Raw genomic sequence first — 22,469 nt, 5'->3', positions numbered from 1 at the left:
AACTGGGGATCGACCCTTCTCATTGCATTTTCTTTTCAACTAAAAATTAACGGAAGAATCAGATCTTCACAGCAGTAACTCTTCAATGGGATTGGATCTTTTTTTAGTAGAATGGAAAAGAATTCACTTGAAAATAATTTCAATAAAACTAAAATGGGAGGAGTCGGAAATAGTTTTTATCTGCATTTGTCTATAAAAATAAAAAAAAAATCAAGAGACTGTATTTGTTTAGTAGAATTCAGCGCAGAAGGTTCTCACCTGGAATCTCCAATACCAGTGCAATTCTGACGAAACCCCTTGGGCGTGTAAGCGGTCTGCACTTGGGAACAGAACCCCATGTGCGCCTGGTGCCGTGAAGCAACTGTTATTCTCCGTGGCGTATGGCCAAGGCACGCACGGCATTTGGGAGAGCTCTGGAGGGCCACCCTGCTGCTCACACACTCTCAGGACAGCTGCCTTGTCACAGGGGAGGCCAGGGTGCTCTGGGTGAGGGATGGAGGAGCTACCGGGAGGTGAGTTAATGAGGCGTGGAGCCAGGTGAGGGATGGAGTTGACAGTAGCGACCGCTCCCACAGGTGATCCAACCAAGAGGTTTGAGGGCGGTGAGGCAGAGTTGTTCGAAGACAGGTTACTTAGTTGTCCTGATTTGCTGCCTGTCTATCCCCGCTGCCCACTCAGCCCGCCCTGAGAAAGATTCTGAAAGAAAAGAAAACTCAAATGCCACGGACTTCTGATAAACTTCAACGAGGGGTGGATGGCAGGGAGAGCGCTAGTGGAAAACATGAGAGTTGGGGGCTATAATAAAAACAACAAGATTTTGCATGACCGAATAAAGCGCAGATCAAGTCTCGAGTCTGTATCTAGATCGTAATTCTCCCTGTCAACGCCGCGCGGCCATCGTCATTTAAGAATATCGCATTTATTATGGTTGTGCTTAGTTTGAAGAAAACATTTCATCCTGTTTTCCTCTCTTTCAGGTTTCAAGTGCCCCATTTGCTCCAAGTCTGTGGCTTCTGACGAGATGGAAATGCACTTTATAATGTGTCTGAGCAAACCTCGCCTCTCCTACAACGGTAAGGGCTTGGCGGGGGCCTGCGAGCAAGGGTCTCCCCAGCCTCCCGTGGTGCTGGGCGGCATTTCCACCCACCTTCCGGCAGGCATGCCTGAGTGGTAATGGGAAACCCGACCGCTGAGGGAGTCTTACCGTGTCAGCCAGAGAGGACGAGGAATGGGGCAAGGAAGGAAGGCCCCAGAGTCAGGTCCGTGGTGCCAGGAAGTCTCTCGGGTAGTCCAGTTAATCATTCTGCTTGTTTTCTGCCCCGCTGGTTTCCTGGACATCTGGTTGGGAGGTACTGCCTCCACCCGTTTGTGCTCCTGACAGCAGAGGGCCCGGAGGGACTGCCACTACCCCCTGGGGCACAGGGCCTCTGTGCCAGTGGTTCGCACAGAGCACTTACGCCCTGGGTCCCCACAGCAGAATTAAGGGTAATAGGCAGACGGCCTTTGGGGATCAAAAACGCCGAGCTGCCACCTAGTCACTCCACCAGGGCTGTGGGTAAGGACTCGGAGCCTGGCCGATCCGAGTTCAAAGCCTGTCTCTACCACTTACTGACTGTGATCAGAGGCAGGTTGCTCAGTTTAGCAGAGCCTTGGTTTCCTGGTCCGTTAAATGGGGATATCAATACCCCGGTTCATAGGAATAAGATATGCCGGGTACAACTCGCCAGCATGGCCCGGCACGCGGTTGGTGCTGGGGAAGTTACAGCGCCCTGGCACGGACCCGGCGCCTTCGTTCCTCATTCCGCGGAGCACACCAGTTTCTCTTTAACGCTTCGCGTCCTGTGCCGCTGGCCGCGCTCTGCTTTTCCGTCACGCGCTTCGTCTGCTCATTGTCCCGTGTTCACCAGCGGTCTGTGTGCTGTATGAGAACTGGCCCTGGATCTAAGCGGGGTGCACCCCTCCCTGCTCCGGCCCTGGGCCCACCTTCTAGGATTAAAGTCACAGTGGTGCTTCAGAGAGTTCTGTGACGTCTCAGAGGGCCTGAGGACCGGCCCGGAAATGAGCCTGGGTCGCTTGACCCCGGTCCCGACAGGAGGTGTTTCCTGGACAGAGTTGGCAGACCTGTCTTTGGGCTCTGGCCTCCTCTGACCCAGATGTCCCTTGCCCCCCACACCACATTAGCCTGGGGAGACCTGATGATTCCAGATTGTCCCTGTGGAATAAATCTGATGAATTCGATCCACTTGATTCTCCTGAAAACACATCCTGCTGTTCTCTCGTCTCTTGTTTACTTGCTCAGCCAAAAGACTCCGGACGCATGCGGGTGGGCCGCGTACCGAGTGTGTCGGCAACTGGTCAGGGTAGGCCGTGGCCCTCCCTCCATCCCCCACGTCTCTCTCCGCTTCTTACCCTCCTGGTGCCTGGGAAGTCTCTCTTCTCCCCAGTGCCTGGGAAGGCAGCCTCTCCCTGGCTCTGGGGACTGAAAACCTCTGCGTCTGAGTCTTTCGTCACGAGCGCTCTGGACTTCCCGTCGGACTCGTCAGTCTGCATCCCTTCGAGGATGCTCCAGCTCGGCTTTGCTCTGTCCCTCGTCTCCACCTGGGACCAGGGAGGGAGAGGAGTCTTTCTCCCAGCCACGGCCTCAGAAAACTGTGTTCCCTTATTTTCCACATATGCGGCGCCCTCATGAAGACTGTTTTTTGTCCCGTGGGTTGCTGGGGAGAGATCTCCACAGACACTGCCTTGTGTCATAAGAACACAAAGCAGCCTCAGAGTGGGCCCGCCCGAGAGGGCCGGGCTCTCGGTGTCATCAGGGAGAACTTTGCAAAGGCAGCTGTGGAGGATAGAGTGCTCTTGGCACCACCTGAGTGCAGGGTGCCCACATTCCCAGCTTGGCGAACAGGGAAGGTGAGGGGCACGGGCTCTGTCTTAGAGAACTGCCCGGTGCCGCCCGTAGGGCTCCTCCCAGCGGCAGCCAGAGGACGCGGGCATTCTGCCCTTCCACATTCACCTCCGCAGAACAGCCTTCGAAGCCCGGTCAGAGCACAGGGCACCCGCAGAAGCCACACGCAAAGTCAGAGTCCGTGCAGAGCAGGGATCCCAGCCCTGGGCGCGGACCAGTACCGGTCCATGGCCTGTTAGGAACCGGGCCGCACAGCGGGAGGTGAGTGGCAGGTGAGCGAGCAAAGCTCCATCTGTATCTGCAGCCGCTCCCCAGCGCCAGCATCACCGCCTCAGCTCCACTTCAGGTCACCAGGCATTAGATTCTCATAGGAGCACCAGTCCCTGGTGCCACAAAGGTTGGGGACCGCTGCCTTAAAGGACAAGGACGTTGGCCAACCAGCTGTGGTTGTTCCTGCTCTGGTCTCATGTTTTTCCTCCTCTTCTAATTAAAAAGCCATCTCCTCAGGTTGTGTGTGTGTGTGTGTGTGTGTGTGTGTGTGTGTAAACTAGAAGCTTTGAATCCAAGATTTCTTTTGCAAAAGTCAATCCTTTGCCACCGGAGGCAAAGAGAGAGCATGTCCCATGAGTCCTGTCAGTGGAATTTGTCAGAAGGTGTTGAAGGTGCTTCAGAAACAATGGCCCTTCTGCGTTCCCTATTGTGAAAAAGGCCTTCAAGGCTGGACTCCTCGTATCGTCTTTGTCTTTTCTGAAGACTTCAAACCCTTCCAGGTAAGAAGGCGTTAGCCACCTGGGGTTGGTATGTGGAGTTTCAGTCTCCGGAGCTGGTCTTGGGCCTGGTCTAGTTCAGATCAAGCCCAGGCCTTTCGGGGTCCATAGGCCAAAGCCCCCAGTTGGGATCTCTAGGTATTTATTTTGGTTTTGCCAGTAGCATATCCTACCCCTGATTTCTCATCATCCCAACCTCTCAACTTCACTTTACCTTTTCTTATAAAAGAGATAATAGTAGTAATGTGAGGAGATCTTAAAGAGTCTGTGAAATAAATACAGAGCTCTCATATCTTTCTGGAAAGGGGGCCGGGTGAGGCTGGCCTAGTGGATAGAGAAAGAAGTGCTCCTTTCTTAGGAGAATTCACTAGAACTCCTGGTCACTCCCTGGGAGATTTCCCATCTACACATACACAAACTTTCTCCAGTTGCTGGCACCAGTTGGGAAGTTTTTTAGAAAACACAGCGGTTATATAAGATGAAATTTAGTTAACCACCAAAGGGAAAAAAGTAAAAACCTCCTAAATGAGGCAGATAGAAAGTAGTATTTTTCTTATTATGAGGGTTGGCCTGAGCTGTGGGTTGGAAGGCCTCCAGTAGCCGCCTGCCAGATTGAAAAAAAAAAAAAAAATTTAGGAAAGGCAAGACTAGTTCAACTGGTTCGCCCAGTGCCCAGGAGAAATGTGAAGAGTGGTAACCTGTGCTCCCCGGGCAGGCGCTGGCCCCTGCTCTCAGGGGGCAGGGAGGGCACCTCCTTCCTTTGCTTCCAGGGCGGCTCAGAGCCCAGGACTCTTAGGGCCCATGCGTGTGGGTAAAAGCGGCCAGCTTGAAGGGGCCTTTTAATTTCTCTCCCTTTCCAACATCTATCTGTCTGTGGTTCTGAGGCTGGGAGAACGTGCCCTCAACAATACGTACCCAAGTTTTAACCAACAAATTGCTCAGCTAGCAGAGTGGGCCTCGAGGTGGGGGCCCCGGTTTTGCCACGAATAGAAGAGAGTCATACACTGCGGGGAAGGGGGCATGACAGGTGATCGATTGTCCATTGGAAGCATGGGGTTGGGGGGTCTCGTTCCAGGACCAGCCAGTGGTCCTTGGCCCTGGGAGATTCTGGCTTGTGGCCGGTTCCTTTGCTCACAGTATTAGGAACATGTGGTGACTGTCAAGGCAGCTTCAGAAGACTTTCTCCCCTCAGCTTTCTTTGGGGGCCCAGACCCATGCCCGGCTTCTTAGGTCCTGACTACCCTCCTCTCCTCTCTGCTAAAGGTTGTTGTTGCCCCCCAATCTCAGGGCTCTTGAAATGCCAAATGTCACATAAGGTTTCTTTAAAGGAGAGGGAATCTGGCTCTCCCAAAAGCAGGCATGGTTTCTGTTAGTCTACCTCGAGCTGAGTTAGTGGACCTGAGTAAATGGTGCTTGTCTGGCCTGTGTCTCTGCTGGGACCCTGTATTTGAGATGGAAATGCCTTTTCCTCAGCCTGGGGAAGCCAGGTCCTGGCCTAGGAGTTTGCCCAGCCCAGCAGGGCGCCGCCAGGAGCTGCTGTTAGGTGCCATCGAGGTGGCTGAGTCTGGCTGTGTCTGGCTGCAGAGGAGTCTGTCCCGGCGTTCCTACCCAGGAGGACGGGAAGGGGGCCGCTTCCGGCAGCTGCTGGCCGGCTGGCCAGGCTGCTGGTTGAATGAAGAGTGTCTCGGAGGGAGGGTGGCTGGCGGAGGGGACCGAGGGGGTTGCTGTGGAGCGCTTCTGTAAATGGAAGCCCTCTGGGCCTGAGATCTAGCGGCTCACCTCTCTGGGCTGTCATCATTGCAGCCCACCTGGCCAAAAGAATTGGATCACGCCTCACAGTTTGAGGGTGTTGGGGTGAAGATGCCACTGCTGGTAGGGGAACTCTCTGCTCAAAAGCTCCCCTTTGCCTGGAGGTTTCCCAGGTGGGAGCTGGCAAGTCTTGGCCTTGGTGGCGCTACCCCTTGCTGTCCCCCGGGGGACTGGGCACACAGCTCTGTGCCTGCAGAGAGGCAGCAAGACCAGGCGCTGCCACACCTAGGCTGGAAATGAGGCTAGGGGGCGGAGCCTGTGTCTGCGTCATTCCTGGGGGTTCTCCTTCCGGCTCCCACCTTCCTTCCCACCAGGGCCCTGGCTGCCGCCAGCACGAGGGGAGCCTGTTAAGGACCGTCCTGCGCTCAGCTGCCGGCTGCGAGCTGCACATCAGCCTTCCCTCCTGGGTGCTGGCAGACATGTGTCTGTCGCTGTTTGGGTTCCCCGCCACCTCCTTGCCAGCAGCAGCCCTGGGGGTCCCTCGGGGAGGGTCAAATGAAGCCCCACAGTGGCATCCGGAGGGCTGCAGTGCCCTGATCCGTCCATGCTAAGCACCTAGGCTCCTCCGCCCTTCTTGGGCGCCGCGCACACACGGTCACTAAAAGGAAGATCCGAAGCCGTCTATGCGATGGCTGGCGTTTTCCAGCCCCAAGGGAAGAGACCCTGTCGCCTGCTCTTGTAGGGAAGGGAGGCAAACGGGCAGCGTGGAAGGAAGTGGGCCTGGGAGCCTCCACCACTTCGCAGCCGCACGAATTGGTACAGACGCCCCCCCACCCCGCCCCAGGCCTCTAGGATTCATTCAGATGCGTCTGCGAAGTTCTGGCATGTAACTATCCCCGAACACGCAAGGGCTCCTTTCTCTCTTCCCAGATCCCTTTTCTGTGACAGACAAACAGCAGCTGTCAGAGGTGTTGGCCTGGGTCTGGGGGAGGGGGTGGGGGTCTCCCACCATCCCCCACCGCTAGCCCCATCACAGGCGACACACCTCCCATGTCGGCCCTAGAGAGCTTCTCCCGCCACTCAGGTTTGGTTTCCTGGTCTGGTTGGAGGGACAGGCACTGGCATCATTTTGTACCACCCCCGGCAAGGCCACTTTCAAACTCCCCCTTGGGCGGTGACATTGACCTTGCACAGGGTTTCAGGGTGCTTGGCAGCGGTTTGTTAGACAGAGAATGGTACTTGGCACGACTTCGTTCCTGTATGGTTGAGCCCCCTCCACTGGGGACCTGGGGATGCCAGGGGGCCTTTGAATACATCTGCAGTGTGGTCTCAACGTGTGCCAGGCCCAGCATCCTCGGCCGAAGAGTGTGGAAGTCTTACAGGAAATGGTTGATGCCCAAGCCTCAGCTTCAGTCATTTCTACTCACTGTTGGGCTCCCAGGGACATCTGGGGACTGCCGATTTCCAGGGCCCCAGGGACTGGGACAGGAAGTTTTACTCAACCCACACAGGCATGTTCCTGGATCTGTGCTCCATCTGTCTTCCCTGGGAAGAACGCTGCTCCCTGCGCACGGCGCTGGGTGTCTGGCACTGCCGACTTCCCCCTGCGGTCGGGTGTCAGGCCCCGGCCCAGGGACCTGCAGGCAGCCTTATGCAGCCAGGACCCTTGGTCCCAGTGAAATGTGCTCCCTGCTGCGTGCCAGTTTGCCAGGCAGCCGCGCGGTCTAGTTCTTCCCTCCAGTGCTGCCGACCCAGGCCGGCTGGTGAGGCGCAGCACCGCACCGCGCAGGAAAGTGCTTCGTAAAGTGCCGTGTGGTGGCAATCGATCCTTCGTAACGAAAGATGGTGGTTAACCTTCAGGCGCTCGAGCCCGAGTCCTTGAATGCACAGCAGGATAAGCAAACTGTCCTTGCGCCTCCCCCGTCCGTCTCCCTTCCCCTGGTGGCATCCAGTGAGAAAAGAGGAGGGTCGAGTCCAGTCTGCAGGGGAGGACGCAGAGGGGACGCTGATTCAGCCTCAGTGACGTGGTGCTCCCGAGGAAGCCACAGGTGTGCGGAGAGGCACGTGCCAGGAGACCAAAGGCTGTGCCCGCCCTCACGTCATCGGCGAGACGTCTGAGGCGAAGGTGTGGGAAATGAATGCCCCAGACTGTCTGCAGGGTGACCGTGCCTTCCCGAAGCTGGACTCCCCTTTCCCTCCCATCTTCATTGGAGGTTCTAACTCTTCTTTCCTCCGCACTTCTAAAGTGTGTGTATCTTTCCAGACTTTTATCCGTGCTGACGTAAACATGCGCATACACACAATGATTGAAATACGTGTGGTATTTTAATGCTTTAAAAAAGAGAGAGAGAGGATAACCCTTTTACTGATCTGCCACTTGCCGCATTTGAAGTCTGAGGTTACACTCCAGTGGCAGGCTGATCACATGCCACCTGCATTTTCTCCTCATTCCCTCTATTCAGATGGGCCTTTGGGTTAGCCGTGTCTTAACAGAAAATGACCACAGGTCGCCCACGTGGCCAGGCGGGCGAGAGTGACTTCTCCCGCAGCTCATGTGACTTCTCCCGCAGCCCACGTGCCCTAGGACTGAAGTATTGGATTGTTCCTGTATTAGGTTTTTTCCTCAGGGTTCCTGGTGGGGGACTCTGAGTCACCAGACCCTTCGCGGCCATGAAGAATCCCCATTTCATGGGCCCCAGATATTTCCTTTTCGACCCGAGTAATCAGAGGGCACAGAGAAACAGTATTGGAGGAGGGAGCCAAGCAAAGGGTCCAGGCTCACTGCCGTTCACGAGCCCTCTGACTTGGGAAAGATGTCTGAGCCCTGGCTTCAGCATCCTCATTTGTAAAGTTGAAGCAACACTGGGTGCCCTGCCTGGCTCCTAAGATTGTGAGGCTCAAGTGAACACACACACACACACACACACACACACACACACACACACACCTCAAATATGTATCGTGGGCAATGTTCACAAACAATTAAAATCTTTTAGTGGTGGGGGCTTGATCCTGTTCCAAGCGCTCCCTCACATCCATAATTCTGCTCTCTTGGCATTTCTCCTGTGGTTTTGAGAACTTCCGGGTAACCTTTTGCTTACTTCACCTCTTTCACCTGCCTTTCAGACATCAAGGTTGACCTGGGTTCGTATTCTGCCTTCTTTGGATTTCAGTCTAAACTCTCTGCCCACCAATCTCTCTCCCCGACATCTATGACCTCTTGCCCACCTCTCTCTTCTGAACCCCAGACCTAGACCTGAACAGACCCCTGGAGGTTTCCGTTAGCATGCCGCAGGTGGAGATGCCTGGTCCTTCTCCACCTGGGCCCCCCCTCTCAGTGACAAGCGCCCCCCATTTGCCTAGCTCGCCTCGTTAGCGCGCCGTTTCTCACCTCCATCCCCCCACGGCTGGTGTCGGCTTGGAGTTCCACCCTGCGCTGCCCTGCCACACTGGCCTCCAGAACGGGCTCCCATCTCGGGCTCCCACCTTGGGTTCGTTCAGTTCCTCCTCCAGCCAGTTTCCAGAGACCAGGTGTGATCGGAGCGCGTCTCCAGTGCCTCCCAGTGAACAGGCGAAGCCCAGACCCCACGGCAGGGCGTGAGTCTGGTGTCATCTCCTTTCCTGCCACCGCCCCTGCCCTATGGCCCCAGGAGTCTCGCTGCACCTGCCACAGCAAGCTTCTGTAGTTCCCCTGTGCACAAATACCGACCCCTTTGCCTGGACTAATCCTTTTCTGAACGGTCCCCACCCCAGCAGGCCTCTTTCGTACCTCTCACCCCTGGGCCTGTGCGCATCATGAGACTTCCTAGGAATTCTCGTGCTCTTCATTTCCATTTTCTTGTTCGGCCTCTCCCGCTAGACTCCGCGCTACTTGAATCCTGAGTTCGTGGCTTATTCACTGAGTCACCAGTGCCCAGGATGTGGGAGACTGGTTATGAAGGCTGCCGACCCGGCCGTGGGCGTTCCCTCTCGCCCTCGGCTTTTCTGGCCTCAGCCTTGCAGGGGCACATGGTGTGCGGTAGCTTCCTCCCGTTTGTCCTGCTGTTTTTGTTCGTTTGTTTTGTCTTTACGTGGGAGTGTAGGGCCTTTTTTTTTTCCCTTTTTAAAAAATCGAGTTGTAGCATTGCGAACACTCACAGTGTTGTATAACCCACCGTCGTCTGTCTCGTTACGAACATTTTCGTCCCCCCAAAAGAAACCCTCTTGCAGGATTCCACTGACACGTGATATTCGAGACAGAACCAGGGGACGGAATGGTGGTTGCCAGAGGCTGAGCAGAGAGAGGGAAGTGGGGGTTCACCGTTCAATGGGCACGAAGTTGCCCTTACGCAAGGTGAGCGAGTTCTGGAGGCAGAGCACTGTTGTGCCTCGAGGTTGTCGGCACCGTGCTGCACACTTACAAGCCTGCGAAGAGGGCAGATCTCATGCCAAGTGTGCCTACCACAAAAAAAAGAACACTCTGTACCCATTAAACAGGCCCGCCCCGCCCCCTTCCCTCCTGCCCTTGGCCCCTATGAATTCGCCCATTCTGGACATTTCATACAATGGAGCAGAGCGATGGGCGGCCTTTCGTGTCTGGCTTCTTTCACTTAGTGTAGTGTTTTTGAGGTTCATCCAACATTGTGGCATGGGTGAGTTTTTCATTCCTTTTCATGGCTGAGTAATATTCCATTGTATGGGTAAGCCAGCCGCCTTTCGCTCATCCGTGAGGTGGTGGTCATTTGGGTTGTTTTCACCTTCTGGCTCATGTGAACGTTGCTGCCGTGGATGTGCACTGCGGGTGTTTGCTGGAGCGCCTGTTTCTTCCATCCGTCCGCGCCTCGTACCACTGTCCCCATCGCCATATTCTTCCAGACCAGGAGTCTGCACCTGGTCTACATGTATGTTTAGGGGAAAGGTCTGTTTAGGGAAACGTCTCGCCTCATGCTGCCTCCGCTGCAGGTCTGCCCCTCTCCAAGCTCTCTCCATGCTCCAGGTCACTTATTTGGTGATTAATTCCGTTTCATCTTCAGAGGACAAACGTGTGGTGTGCATGTCTTGTCTCCGTGGCGAGGGTCGTTAGGTCCAGGTCCACCTTGGGTTTCTGTGTCACTCACACACCTTGCACACGGCGGGTGACCTGAGCAGCCCCGGCCAGTTCTAGGCCCACGCCTGTTCTCCGCCGCCTGTCGGCCGGTGGCTGACCGTCTCCCACTCTCCCCTGTCCCCCCCTTTGCAGATGACGTGCTGACTAAAGATGCGGGTGAGTGTGTGATCTGCCTGGAGGAGCTGCTTCAGGGGGACACGATAGCCAGGCTGCCCTGCCTGTGCATTTATCACAAAAGGTACGAGGCGGCGGCAGGGCCAGCTCAGCCGCATCCCAGAGGGCTCTTCCCTGCGGGCAGCGGGGGGCAAGGGCAGACCCTCTTCGCTAGCTATTTGTTGCTGAACGACCTCCCCCACCCTCCACCCCTCCACCCACCCTTGGACTCTGAGCACGGTGGAGGCAGAGGCCCGCAGACATGCCGAGTTCAAGGCCGAGTAGAACTGCCTGGGTGGCGGGACCTGCTAGGGAGACCTGTTAGAGCCGCCACGGGTGGGAGGCGCTTAGGCTCCCACAGAGCCAAAAATTCCCATCTTCGGAGGGCTGATTCTCCCTCTGCCTCCCCGGGCCTCATCTTCCCCCGTGGGCCCCTCCGCTCAGCAGGGTGAAGCCCCTCGCCTGTGCGAGGCAGCATGGGGCAGTGTGCTTGCCGCCCCGTCCCTGCCCCTTCTCCCAGAGGGCCAGGCGGCAGGAACAGCCACCACCTGAGGGCCCACAGCACTGAAAGCTGCTATAATTAGCAGGGATGAGATCTGTCCCTGGACTCCGGCATGAGCCTCGTTCTTGTTTCCAACTGGAAAGAAGACACCTCCCTACCCCGCCTGTGGCCGCCACCTGCTCCAGGCACCTCGAGCCCCAGAGCTCCTTCCTGACACCCAGGCTCTTGCAAAGCCTGGCTCACGGAACCACGGACCGCTGGGCAGCCATGGCGCCCGCCACGCGGGTGTGGCTGATGGAGGGGAGGCTCAGGGTTGGCCTGGGGAAGGGGGCTTGGTCCGAGTCCGGCACAGAGTTCGCCAGTGTCCTGGCAGGGCACCAGCCAGAACCAGAGGAAGGGAATCTTTGGCTCTGGGGAGAATCATGCAAATTATGTCTGGTTCCCGACTTTGAAAATGCCCAGATGTTGGTTTACAAATCAGAAGGATGTCTTGGGGCGATCTCTGTCCCCTCTCTGATTCAGATGGTCCTTTCCGTAAGCACTAGAGACCCAGGTTTCATTGTCAGCCTCCTGTCTGGCTCTCCTTAGCAACGTCCTTAAGCCAGAAGGCCACCTTTCTCTGGGAAGGGCTAGATGCTAGCTGCCGACCACAGCGATCTGGGCTGTGTAGCTTGAGGGTCTCCTAGGATGTCACCCACCAGTGAGGGAGCCTCGAAGCTGCTCTTTTGACCCAGGAGAGGGCTCTCCTGGGTCAAAAGAGCTAGAGTCATGGCCAGCCGTCCAGGTCCTTGTTCCCGCCTCCGGCTCTTTAAGCGTTAGGGATGGCCACTGAGCTGCCCTGCACCGTCCTCCTCCCCCCTTCTCACTAGTAGCCGCTGCCATCCTCCTGGACCCTCTCATGGCCACATTCCCGCCTTTTTACAGCACCCAGATCCACCCCAGTCCTGTACCCACCGTGCCAGATTGGCTGCCCCGGCTAAGCTAAGATCAGCCTTGGCATTCTGCCTTCCCGCTCCCTCAGAAAGTGGGTATCTGGGGACACGCTTGTGTTCCCCTGGGGTCCTCGCAGGCGAGATTTAGGAAACCCCTGCTCTGAAGCCGGACCCTCGGAGCACGTCCCCTAAGGCGCGGCCCGGTCAGCGGTCACATGTCTCCCCTTGCTGCCTCCCGTCTCAGCTGCATAGACTCGTGGTTCGAAGTGAACAGATCTTGTCCAGAGCACCCCGCGGACTGACCCTGCTGGGCTCGCTTGCCGATTCCTCTCAAAGGTGAGCTGGGCTTGGGGCTTGGGGTCAGGTCGCCTCGGGGCCTCGGGGCCTGGGGGTGGGGGCCGAGTTGTCCGTACACACCCCCGGGAGGGGAGCATCATGGCAGTGAGTGGTCCTGTGGGGGGGAATGATTCTGGGAAGGCCAAGAGATGCAAACGTGCACGGTCACGAAGAAGCACCGCTCAGTACAGTTGATCGCTGGGGAAGGACCAGTCTATCTAGACGTCTGGGGTGGACGCCCCTGAAGGAGGTTCAGGAAGAGCCCCTCGGAACGTGCCAGGCAGGAGAAGCAGCACGAGCTCGCGACCCGGATGCCGGGCTTGCACCCCGGCCGGCCTCGTGCGCGCGGAGAGGCTGGGGCAGGTCCTCAAGCCCTCAGGGTCTCCGCCGCTTTGGGGACAGGGGGATAATCGCGCTCCCCACTTCCGTATGGGCATCACACTTATTAAACAGGACAGTCTGTGGGATGGTGCGTCGTCCCCTGCAGGGCTTGTCAGCGATCATTCCACTGCTGGTTCTTCCCGCCTCAGGCCACCCCCCTCATCCCTGCTGCCAGACGGAGCTGAGGCCTCCAGGCCGGACGCAGCCCACCCACCCCACTGCACGGGTCCCTGATCCCGCAGCAGGCCAGTGCAACTAACGTCCCCACAGAGGGCCTTCCAGTCTGACCTCTCCACTTCTTCAGAGCACCCCGCTTTACTGCTGACCATCCTCTCTTGTCCCCGTCCTACCTGTCCCTTCTGAGATCTGGGCTGGCACCTTGTTTTGTTCTGGCAAACAGACAAAACCCCCAAAGAAGCCAAAACCCTGACTTCATTTCACATCCAAACGTTTTAGGGCCTCTTTTCTTTTCTCTCTCTCTCTCTCTCTCTCTCTCGTCTTTTGTTTTCTCTTGTTCTTTGTTAGGTTTATTTTATTTATTCCAAGTAAACTCCCAGAACAACTGATGATGGCAGACAAATCAGGGACATTTGCTCTTTTTACCTTCACCTCAAAAACTGAGGACGTGGGGAGAAGAAACCGCGAGGGTGAGAGAGAGGCGTGCGAGTCCCAATTCCCGGCATGATGTTTGCCCTCTCGGGGGCTGGACCGGAACCGCCGGCGCCCAGGCCCAGCCTCAGCCCTACGGAGCACGACTTACGCACTGTGGCCCACACGGGGACAGCCAGCCCTGTTCCTGGGAGGAGGCTTCAGACACTGAGGCCGAGCCGAGTTGGGGACACCAGCGGGAACAGGGCACACTGTTCTACTGCACTGACTTCCAGACACTGGTTCTCCCTTCCTCCCTGAGGACACCCGATCGGATGAGCCACACGTCCGAGAGAAGAATCGACCGCCATCCTTCCCCTCACCCCTCATCCCAGGAGGGAAAGGGCATTTCTTTTTTTTTTTTTTTTCCACCTTTGAAAGGCATTGTGGGTCTGTCTCTAAAGTGTTTACAAAAAAAAAAAAAAAAAAATTATAAAAAAAAAAAAGTCTAGTGTCGACTGGTGTTTTCCCTCGTGATGTTTACAGATTGCTGTCTGCTGCCCAGCTAGAACCCACCCAGTGACAGAAGAGAGCAGAGCCAGGTTCTCGCCGCACCCATTCTGACGGCACCGGAGCCCCCGGCACGGCCCTCCCGTGCCCAGCGCCCTGCCGGCCCTCGGTCACCGACCGCTCTGCTGCGGTCGCCTCTGTCCATTTTTCTGGCTTGGTCTTGCACTTTTCTCCCCTTGGGACCCCGAGATCTTGACTTCATTGCCAAAACAAAAAGAAAAAAAAAATCGAAACAACCAACCCATGGAAGACCTTCTCCCCTCCGTTCCCATTTCTTCTCCCCACTGCCCTCCTGGTTCTAGTCAGTTCAGAGGATTTAACAATCACAAGTGTCCTGCAAAAATGCCTGAACATTTTTCTTAGACCCTTGTGGATTTTTTTTTTTCCCCCAGAAAACTTAGACAAAAGACTTATTAAAGAAACATGTACAGCTACCCCTGTTTTCAGGCACTCCGTTTGAGAACATTTTAGCCATCAACGGCCACACGTGGCATCAGCCCATGCAAGATAGGTTTCTGTATTTATATATTAAAATATTAAAAAAAAAAAAACCTATAAAATGTTTAAAAAAATGTTCGAAGCTGGGGGAAAAGCTTTCTTCATTAGTCAAGATGTTTTGATATGGTATTAAAATAATGTCTAATAAAAGATGCACTGTGTGACTTTATTTTAATGAAATACATGTTACATGATCAGGAAATGGGGGTTGAGGGCATGTCCCCTCACTCCCTCCCCTCCCTCCTCAGCCTTCCTTCAGGGCCACTCCTTGGGGTTGCAGGTGTGATGTGGTTCTCGGAGCAGTCGTGCCTGGGTACAGAGGATGTGGCAGGTCAGGCCAACTCCCACTGTGTACTAACCCTCAAGATTCATGGAACGTCTGCCATCACCTGTGGAGTGGCTGTGATGATGCTCCTGCGAGATCTGCAGGAGCAGAGATCTCACAGCCATTGGAGACTACAAGGAGGCCGCTTCTTCCAGGCGCTGGCCCAGCACCGCCCCTTCTCCCCCGCCCCTAGCCCTCTGCTCCCCATCCCATGTCCTGCCCTGCCTGTTCCTCAGTCTGGGCCTCAGTGCTGACTCACGGGCATGCTTCACTGAGGCCCAGAAACAGGCCGTGGTTTGGGGCTAAGCCAGCTCAGAGCCTTGAACTAGGACCAGCCACTCAAGGCTCACAAATGTTGGCCCATCTTGGCCTGGGTAAGAAGCTCGGGGCAGGGGGTAGCAGTGCACGCCTGGCCTCTGTCCCTGTGCCAGACGGGCTCCCAGAGCAGCATTCCAGGGCCTCCTGCAGAGCCTGTGGAGGAAAGCTGTGGAGGGAGATGGCTCCTCGCCCTCTCTGCTCTGCCCTTCTCGGGCCTCTTGCGTGCCGTCGCCTCTGTGGACTGCAACCCCTCCAGGCCCTGCCCCGCAGCCATCCTCCATCAGATGGTTCCTGCAGCACGTACTGTGCAAGGGCATTGCAGGCCCCTGGGCGCATGGGAGCTGAGTCTTCGCGTCAGACCTGCCCGAAGTGGAGACCCCGGGGACTGATGATCACCAGGACACAGGCTCTAAACTATGTGCAAGCGGCTCCTCCACCTCTTGTCAGAATGATCTTGAAATGGCTTCATTCAACGAAACTCCAGATTTCCTCGCATGCGAAGTGGAGACTGACGCAGTTCAGAGGTCACCACGAGGGTCAGAGTCTGCCCAGAAGCCCGGGCACATGCACATCAGGCTCCCTAGTGGCTTTGTCACTGCAAAGAGCACCATTCTATTCACAGCACCGCCTGCTCCTGCCTGGCAACTGTGTCTCCCTGTTCTATATTTAATTCCTTCAGCAAGGCCGGCCCTGAAGATCTCCTTGCCTGACCCCTGGGCCTGCAGGTGGAGACCTGTGTGCCCACCTCAGTTGCTCAGGCCTGGTGGCCTTGGCAGCATCCTGAGTGAGCTGAGTGGTGAGCCAGGTGGGGCAGACCCCGAGCCCACGCTGGATGCTATTCCAGGCTCCTGGAGCTGGTGCTTACCCTGCTCCCTGCCCCCAGTGACTTCAGCTCTCTGAGGGCACACTGCAGCCCTCTGCTGGATACCGTTTCCTCCCAGTTCAGACCCAGATGCCAGCTTCTGGTGCGGGGGTGGGACGAGGGTATCTGGGCTTTCCAGGGGCATCTGTTGTCCTCCATCAGACAACTCTCCAAGGTCTCAGGGGAGGTGTTGGCGGGAGTTGGGGGGTAGGTTCCGTCCAGTCCCTCTACGGAGTACCAGCACACTTCTGGAGCTTCCTGGACCCAGAGAGCATCTCACTATTATTATCTAGTAGCATTTAGTGATGTTGAGGTCTTTAGGATAATGTCCTTATTCTTGTGAGACAGATACTGAATTATATAGATGAATAATGTCAAATGTGTAACTCAGTTCCAAATGGTTTTTCCAAAATGCACACATACAACAAATACAAAAATATTTCTTGTTGGATCTTCAGTGGCTGGTCTGTGAACAGTATGCTTGTTTTTCCAACTCTTCTGTATGTTTGGACTTTTTCTTAATAAAAATCTGTGGGGAAATGGTCATTTGCTGAGCACCTACTAGTGGCTAGGCAGTGGGAGCCACATCAGAACAGAGCCCTGCCCGACAGGGGAAACACCTGCCCCTGGGCGGAGGGGTCTCGTGAGCTGTGTGTCCATGGAATGTGTGAGGCTGACATGGATGGGGTGGTTTGCACAGCTACTACTTTCAGCCAAGACAGGCAGGGGACAAAAGTCACAAGGAGCAAATTCTGGGCTTAGCCCAGTATTGTCACAGAGGAAGGGTTCCAGGAACCAAGGAGACTGAGGAGTCACAGAGGGCAGCTGCTACCCAGGGCCTGAGCAGCTGATGGGGAGCGGCGAAGAGATGGAGGCTAGGAAAGGTTCAGAGGTGGCTTGGGAGAAGCGGGATGGAGGGTGTCCCTGAATGGCTGGCCAGCACCTTTCCTTAGGGGCCAGGGCCAGGGAGAGGGAGATGGACCCACACAGTAGGCTTCTGGGAGAGTTTAGAGATTGGCTTGCAGGACGCTAGGCCCCTCCCTGACCCCAGGAGTCCAGGACTGAGCTGTAGCCCTGGCAGAGGCGCGTCCTGGGCCACTGCTCTAGCAGATGGCTGTGGTGTCTGAATTTATGGTGGCAAGTGCCCTCTAGTGGGCTTAGGTGGGAATAACTCATATCCCAAGGCAGGGGCATGATCCCCGGTGGACAGATGCTGACTTTGACGGCCAAAAAGCTGGGAGTGTAATACATCACACCATGGAGAGGCGTGGTGCAGGGAGAATAACTTCATTTCTATTTCTAGAGATTGGTAGCAGCTGCTTAAAGAACATGTTCAGAGTGTTCTAAGAACTGTTTGGGGTTCAGTGGGGGATTCTGTCGTGAGTGCTGTTGGCCACGGGCAAGTCCTCAGGTCCTAGGGTTCTCACAGGTGAAGCAGTCAGGACAGGGACTTGGGTCCCTGAAAATGACCCTCATCTGTAGCCTGAGCACCATCCCCTCCCCAGGCTGCACGAGTCGGAGGACAGGTCTGGAATGAGGGATGAAGGCGTCACTGGCCAAAGGGCAGAGAACGCGGGGTGGGGGGTGGCATGGGAAGCTGTTCACAAGTACTGTCTGCTCATCTCCAGATAGCCACAAGTGGCGTTCAGGTTTATTTGGGGGACCCCGAGGAGAATTATCAAGGTCCCTTCCACACCAAGAAAGGAGTATTCCTGTTACCAGGCAGACAGTATGGCTAAGGGTAGTGAATTCCCCAGGCTTCGTCCCAGCCCCCCAGCAATGGAGTGTCCTGGATGGAGGGGAATCATCTTATTTGGGTGGGGGGGGGGGGGTGGCCCACACTGCCTCTCCCAGCCAGGACAGGACTCATAAGAGCAGAGAGGAAGCAGCTTCACCAGGAATGAGTCGGTTGCTGGACCAAAGGCTCCTGAGGACAGTAAGAGGGCCAGGGAGAAGCCAGGCATCCAAGCTTCTCTCCTTTGGCTCCAGATAAGAGGGAAAGGCAAAGCTCTTCTTTATCATGACGAAAGATTCCAGAACAGGAGGTTTCATCGTCTAGGGGCTTGTAGGTCAAGTGCTCAGAGTCCCTCACAGCACTTTGCCTGGGTTCATGAGGCCTCGGGGGTCCAGTGTGGCCTTGAGCTTTCGCATGGTCTCTATGCCCACGGGTCCCACTTCCTCCTGCAGCAGTCGTCGCTTGCCCAGCCCAATGCCGTGTTCCCCAGTGCAGGTCCCATGGAGTGCCAGTGCCCGCCTGGGAGAGAGAGGAAAAGATTCTCAGCGGGGTGCTCTCCCACACGCTTCGGCTCCTCCCCCCTCCTCCCTGGCCACGGCTGTGTTCTTGCCGGCCCAGCTGGTAGACAAAGGCCTCAATCCTGCAGAGCTCCTCCGTGTCTTCTGGGTCCACCAGCAGGATGCAATGGAAGTTGCCATCGCCCACGTGTCCAAAGACGGATCCTGGGGGCCCAAAGAACAGAGCCGTAGCCCTCAGCCCAGCCCTGCACCCTGTCCTCCCCTCCCACGCCCCAGCAGTGGGCAGGCAGAACCTGTGATCCCCGAGGCCTTCATGTCCTCCTTGACCTGCACTAGGATCTCTGGCAGCCGGGAGATGGGCACACAAACATCAGTGATACAGCCCTGTGACAAGGGGCAGGCCGGTGAGGTTTATCCCTACCCACCTGCCCAGAGGGAAGGGGTCACTGCAGTCAAGATCAAGGACAGGTCTGGAGAGGCTGGACCTCACACACATGGACGTGCCTGCTCTTCTCTAGGCCTCAGTTTCCTCTGTACGACACGATGATGGCTAGGGTGTGTTCTCCAGGTGCTGCCAGCAGAGGCTTCCACAGCTCTCCTTTTGTACCCCACCTTCATGGGTCCCCCAGTACCACACCACTGAGCCTTTGCATGAGCTGCTGGAGCCCAAACTCTCCCCGTCCTGCTGGCTAACACCTTCCACTTCATCATCCCTCTCTCCAGGATGCCCGTGGTCACAACAGCCAAGAGCTAAGAGCACAGTGCTGGGCCTGCCCCAGGGCCCCTGTGCTCTCGCCTGGCTCCCAGCAGGGGCTCCCTCCCAGCAGATGACCCTGCTTTCCCCGTAGACAGTGTCAGAAAGAGCTGAGCGGGGCCGGTGCTGAATAATGTGGGCCTCCGCCTGCTGCTCTGAACACTAGGGTAGTGGGCTAAGCAAAGGATCCGTAGGCTGAGCCCTGGATCCCACCTCCCCGCACCCCGGCTCACCTTACAGCCCGGCCGGAGGGCCAGGACTGCGTACAAGGCGTTGTGCCGAGCGGCCCAGAGCTGGCTGCGCTGCTCCTGTTGCTTGCTCCAGGAGAAGTGGGAGCCTCCATTACACCGGACGATCTCCTCTGTGGGCAGTAGAGGATTAACACCAGACCATAAAATGGGCAGCCGGCGCCCCCCTGTCCTCTGGCACCCCAGCACACCTGCCCGCTGCGACTGCTCTCCCAGCGCCTGCTCGGAGCCATGGAACTCGAGGAAGAGTGTGGGCGCCACAGTGAGGTTCGTGTTGCTGTACCTGTTGCAGGCATCTATCGTTATCTCATCCAGGAACTCTGGGACCAAGGAGAGTGTAAGTGAGGTGAGGCCTGGTCTTCGGAAAGGACCTCTTCCAGGGAGCCCATTCGGAATGTCCAGTCCCCAGCTTACCAATGCGGGCCACAGGCACTGCAGCCTGGAGCATGTGTATGGTGCTGTCCACGGCCGCCTGGACACTGGGGAACACACAGGTAGCGGCCGCGATGGCCTCAGGGACAGAGTGCAGGCGCAGGGTGGTGGCTGTGATGAGGCCCAGTGTCCCCTCGGATCCCACAAAGAGCCCGGTCAGGTTGTAGCCAGCTGCACTCTTCCTGGGCCCCGGAGACACACAAGGTAGGTGAGTGCCCAGGTCACATGACAATGGACTTCTGGCCAGAAGCCTGGAGCTGGAAGCTGGGGCACTGTCCCCCGAGCCCCTGCCAGGTGGGGTGCTAAGCCCGAGGTCTGGGCTGGCCCCATCGGCCCAGGCAGTCTGCTGTCAAGGCAGCTCTTCCCCGGCACGGCCCCAGGTTGGCCTTGTGCAAGAAGAGCAAACCCCGGCGCCCATGCAGGAGGCCCCCGTCTCGTGAGGAGAGGATACTCACCGGAAATGACGGCCCGGGCCCGCGGTGTGGAGCAGCTGCCCATCGGGCAGCACCACCTCCAGGTTCAGCACATTTTCTCTCATGGTTCCGTAGCGGACGGTGGTGGTGCCCGAAGCCCCAGTGGCTGCCATGCCACAGAGAGAGGCGTCTGCACCTGGGTCTGGAGGGCAGAGAGCAGCTTGGGGCAGGTACCCGGAGCAGCGGTGCCCCAGAAATAGCCCTGCCTCTAGGGAGGCCTGAGAGCCCCAAGAGAAGGCGTGCAAGTCCCAGCCTACCCACAGGAAACCAGAGGCCAGTGTCCCGCAGGTGGGTGTTGAGCATTTTGCGGGTCACGCCAGGTTCCACCACCACAGAGAAGTCTCCTGTATTCAGCTCCAGGATCCGGTCCATGTGAGTCAGGTTGATGCAGACACCACCCTGGCAGGAGAGGTACCAAGCAGAACTCCTGCCAGGCCACACCCCAAGACCCCGCCTTGAAGCTGACCTCCCCGCAGCCAGACCAGAGCCGTGGGATGGCAGGTGAGGAGGATTGGGCCTGGGCGACCGAGCTGTGCATGTTGGAGGGAGCACCACAAATGTGACAAGTGTGATGGGACCAGAGCCTGGCTGGGGAGGGGCCGCCATACCTGCACAGCACAGACTCCGCCCTCAATCCCAGTGCCCGTGCCAAACGGAATGATGGGCACACCTTCCCGGTGACACAGAGCTGCCAGCTGGCTGACCTGCTCCACATTCTGGGGCCACACCACGGCATCCGGAGGGCAACACCTAGAACCAGAACCTCCACAGTTTAGGGGGTGTGGGAACCTCTGGTCCTGGTTACATTTCAAGGGTCACCAAGATATTGCAGGGCCTGAGGCTGTACAGTGGGAGAGGGGTAAGGCAGAGAGGGTGCCAGAGCACCCCAAAACAGATGGGTGAAAAAGAAGCCAACCCAGAACACTGGCTCTCAGCCAGGAGCTCTGACGGAGGAGGGGACCCCCCCCACACACACACACCTGTACATCGATTCATCATGCCCATGTTGCTCGAGGACCGCAGCAGCAGTAGACACGTGGGGGCACCCCACAACTGCCTTCAGAGCCTCCACGAAGTCCTTGCTGAGTTTGCCCTGCAGGGAAGAAACATGTTGCCAGGGTCACTCGCAGACCCCCAGGGGCCACAGAACTGCCCCTGTGGCAGGCGGGGTGGCGCTGGAAGTGGAGAGGGGCTGCCAGCACCTCTGGCCTCACCCACTCCACCACTGACGCCACCCCCACGAGCCAGGGGAGCCAGCCTTGCCAGTGGGCCCACCAGCAGCAAATCCACTCTACAGGCGTGCTCCTTCCCAAACAGAATTGCCGGGGCCAACGTTTCAGTTCAGAAAAGCTGCCACCTGGGTAAAAATAAGAACAAGATCCACTCTACAGAAAGGGGCATCAGCGGGGTTCTGTAAAGCAGTCTGCCTCACTGGCTTGGAAATGTTACTCATCTCTGTCCCTTCTCCAAGGCCAGCCAGGCACTGCCACGGGCACACCAAGGTAGGAATGGGATAGAGAAAGGACTGGAAGACACAAGTCCCATAGCCCATCACACCCACTCTGCCATGGCTGGAGGCTCATAGGACTCTTGGAGCCCTTCTGGGGGCCTCTTCCCATTTTACAGATAGGGAATGCAGGCCAGCAAGTCAAGGACAGAGCCTGGCCTAGAACTCGGGTCCTTGCCTCCCTGACATTCTTTTGAAAGAAGTGTATGTGTTTGTTTGGGACCCCCAAAAGGGTGCCCACGAACCTTTCATTTGATACCTCCAAGCCCCACTTGTGGCAGTTTTGATTGGAGGCCTCAGCCCATTTTACTCAATGCCCACACTTGACATAGGGTGAACCCACTGAACCTCCATTCAAGGTCAAACAATGCTGGGAAAGCACAGAGCCTGGTGGGAACTGGGCATGGGGGTGGGGGTGGGGACCCTCCAGGAGGATTCCCCTGCCTACCTGTGCTCCCCTGGAACAGTAACCCCTCCAGGGGAACTGCCCCCAGGCTGCTGCCGCTGCTGCCCGGAACAGACCGGCCATACCTCAGCAATGGCCCAGAGGGTTGTGGGTCCCTGAGTTGGGTGTCTGCACCACCAGCCTATTGGCTGTGCTGAGGGTGAAGTGGGTGGACCTTGATTAAAGTGACAGGCGTAAGGTCCTGGCAGAGCTTGCTGAGTCAGGCCAGGCTCCAGACTTATCCTGGAGGCTCCGAGCTGTGCTTCAAACGCAGGCAGACTCCTTGCCGTGGCCGTCAGGGTCCCGCCAGTCCCCGTTGACCTCTCCGGCTACCCCACTTCCTTCCCAACTCCACTTTGGCCTCAGAGCTCCAGCTTCGCTTTCCCTT

The 22,469-nt window shown here is 56.9% G+C and overlaps 2 protein-coding genes across 6 annotated transcripts in view; one reads left to right on the top strand and one right to left on the bottom strand.

The window, feature by feature from the left end:
- ZNRF1 (zinc and ring finger 1) overlaps positions 1-16,513 on the top strand; it is an 87,475-nt gene extending 70,962 nt beyond the window's left edge. Inside the window, exons 2-5 of one of the 5 annotated variants that reach the window (XM_036231346.1) lie at positions 978-1,073; positions 10,637-10,742; positions 12,336-12,427; positions 14,745-16,513. In XM_036231346.1, coding sequence (XP_036087239.1) covers positions 978-1,073; positions 10,637-10,742; positions 12,336-12,393 — 260 coding nt within the window. In that variant the 3' untranslated portion in view covers positions 12,394-12,427; positions 14,745-16,513. Of the gene's footprint in view, positions 1-977; positions 1,074-10,636; positions 10,743-12,335; positions 12,428-12,957; positions 13,894-13,942; positions 14,634-14,712 lie in introns of those variants that run through there. The other 4 variants (XM_036231345.1, XM_016143854.2, XM_016143845.2 and 1 more) reach the window with 4 other exon arrangements.
- A 727-nt stretch (positions 16,514-17,240) lies between these two features.
- LDHD (lactate dehydrogenase D) lies at positions 17,241-22,219 on the bottom strand. Its single transcript, XM_016143831.2, has 11 exons — positions 22,085-22,219; positions 21,110-21,222; positions 20,738-20,879; positions 20,387-20,528; positions 20,112-20,271; positions 19,639-19,838; positions 19,416-19,544; positions 19,210-19,337; positions 18,516-18,606; positions 18,315-18,426; positions 17,241-18,223 (listed from the first exon to the last, which is right to left on the bottom strand). The coding sequence occupies exons 1-11, from the start codon at positions 22,163-22,165 to the stop codon at positions 18,058-18,060; spliced, it is 1,464 nt and encodes a 487-aa protein (XP_015999317.2). The 5' UTR covers positions 22,166-22,219; the 3' UTR covers positions 17,241-18,057.
- Between the last annotated feature and the right edge of the window lie 250 nt (positions 22,220-22,469).

This window comes from Rousettus aegyptiacus, unplaced genomic scaffold, assembly GCF_014176215.1.
Source record: "Rousettus aegyptiacus isolate mRouAeg1 unplaced genomic scaffold, mRouAeg1.p scaffold_m13_p_14, whole genome shotgun sequence".
NCBI classification, from domain to species: Eukaryota; Metazoa; Chordata; class Mammalia; order Chiroptera; family Pteropodidae; genus Rousettus; species Rousettus aegyptiacus.
The sequence above is the reverse complement of the archived record's forward strand: the minus strand, read 5'-3'. Positions and strand labels throughout refer to the sequence as shown.

Coding starts and splice junctions, on each gene's coding strand:
- LDHD (XM_016143831.2), bottom strand. CDS start 22,165: ATGGCCGGTCTGTTCCGGGCAGCAGCGGCAGCAGCCTGGGGGCAGTTC. Junction 20,529..20,737: donor GCGGAGTCTGTGCTGTGCAG/GTATGGCGGCCC, acceptor CTCTCCTGCCAG/GGTGGTGTCTGCATCAACCT. Junction 18,607..19,209: donor CCCTCCGGCCGGGCTGTAAG/GTGAGCCGGGGT, acceptor CCCTTGTCACAG/GGCTGTATCACTGATGTTTG.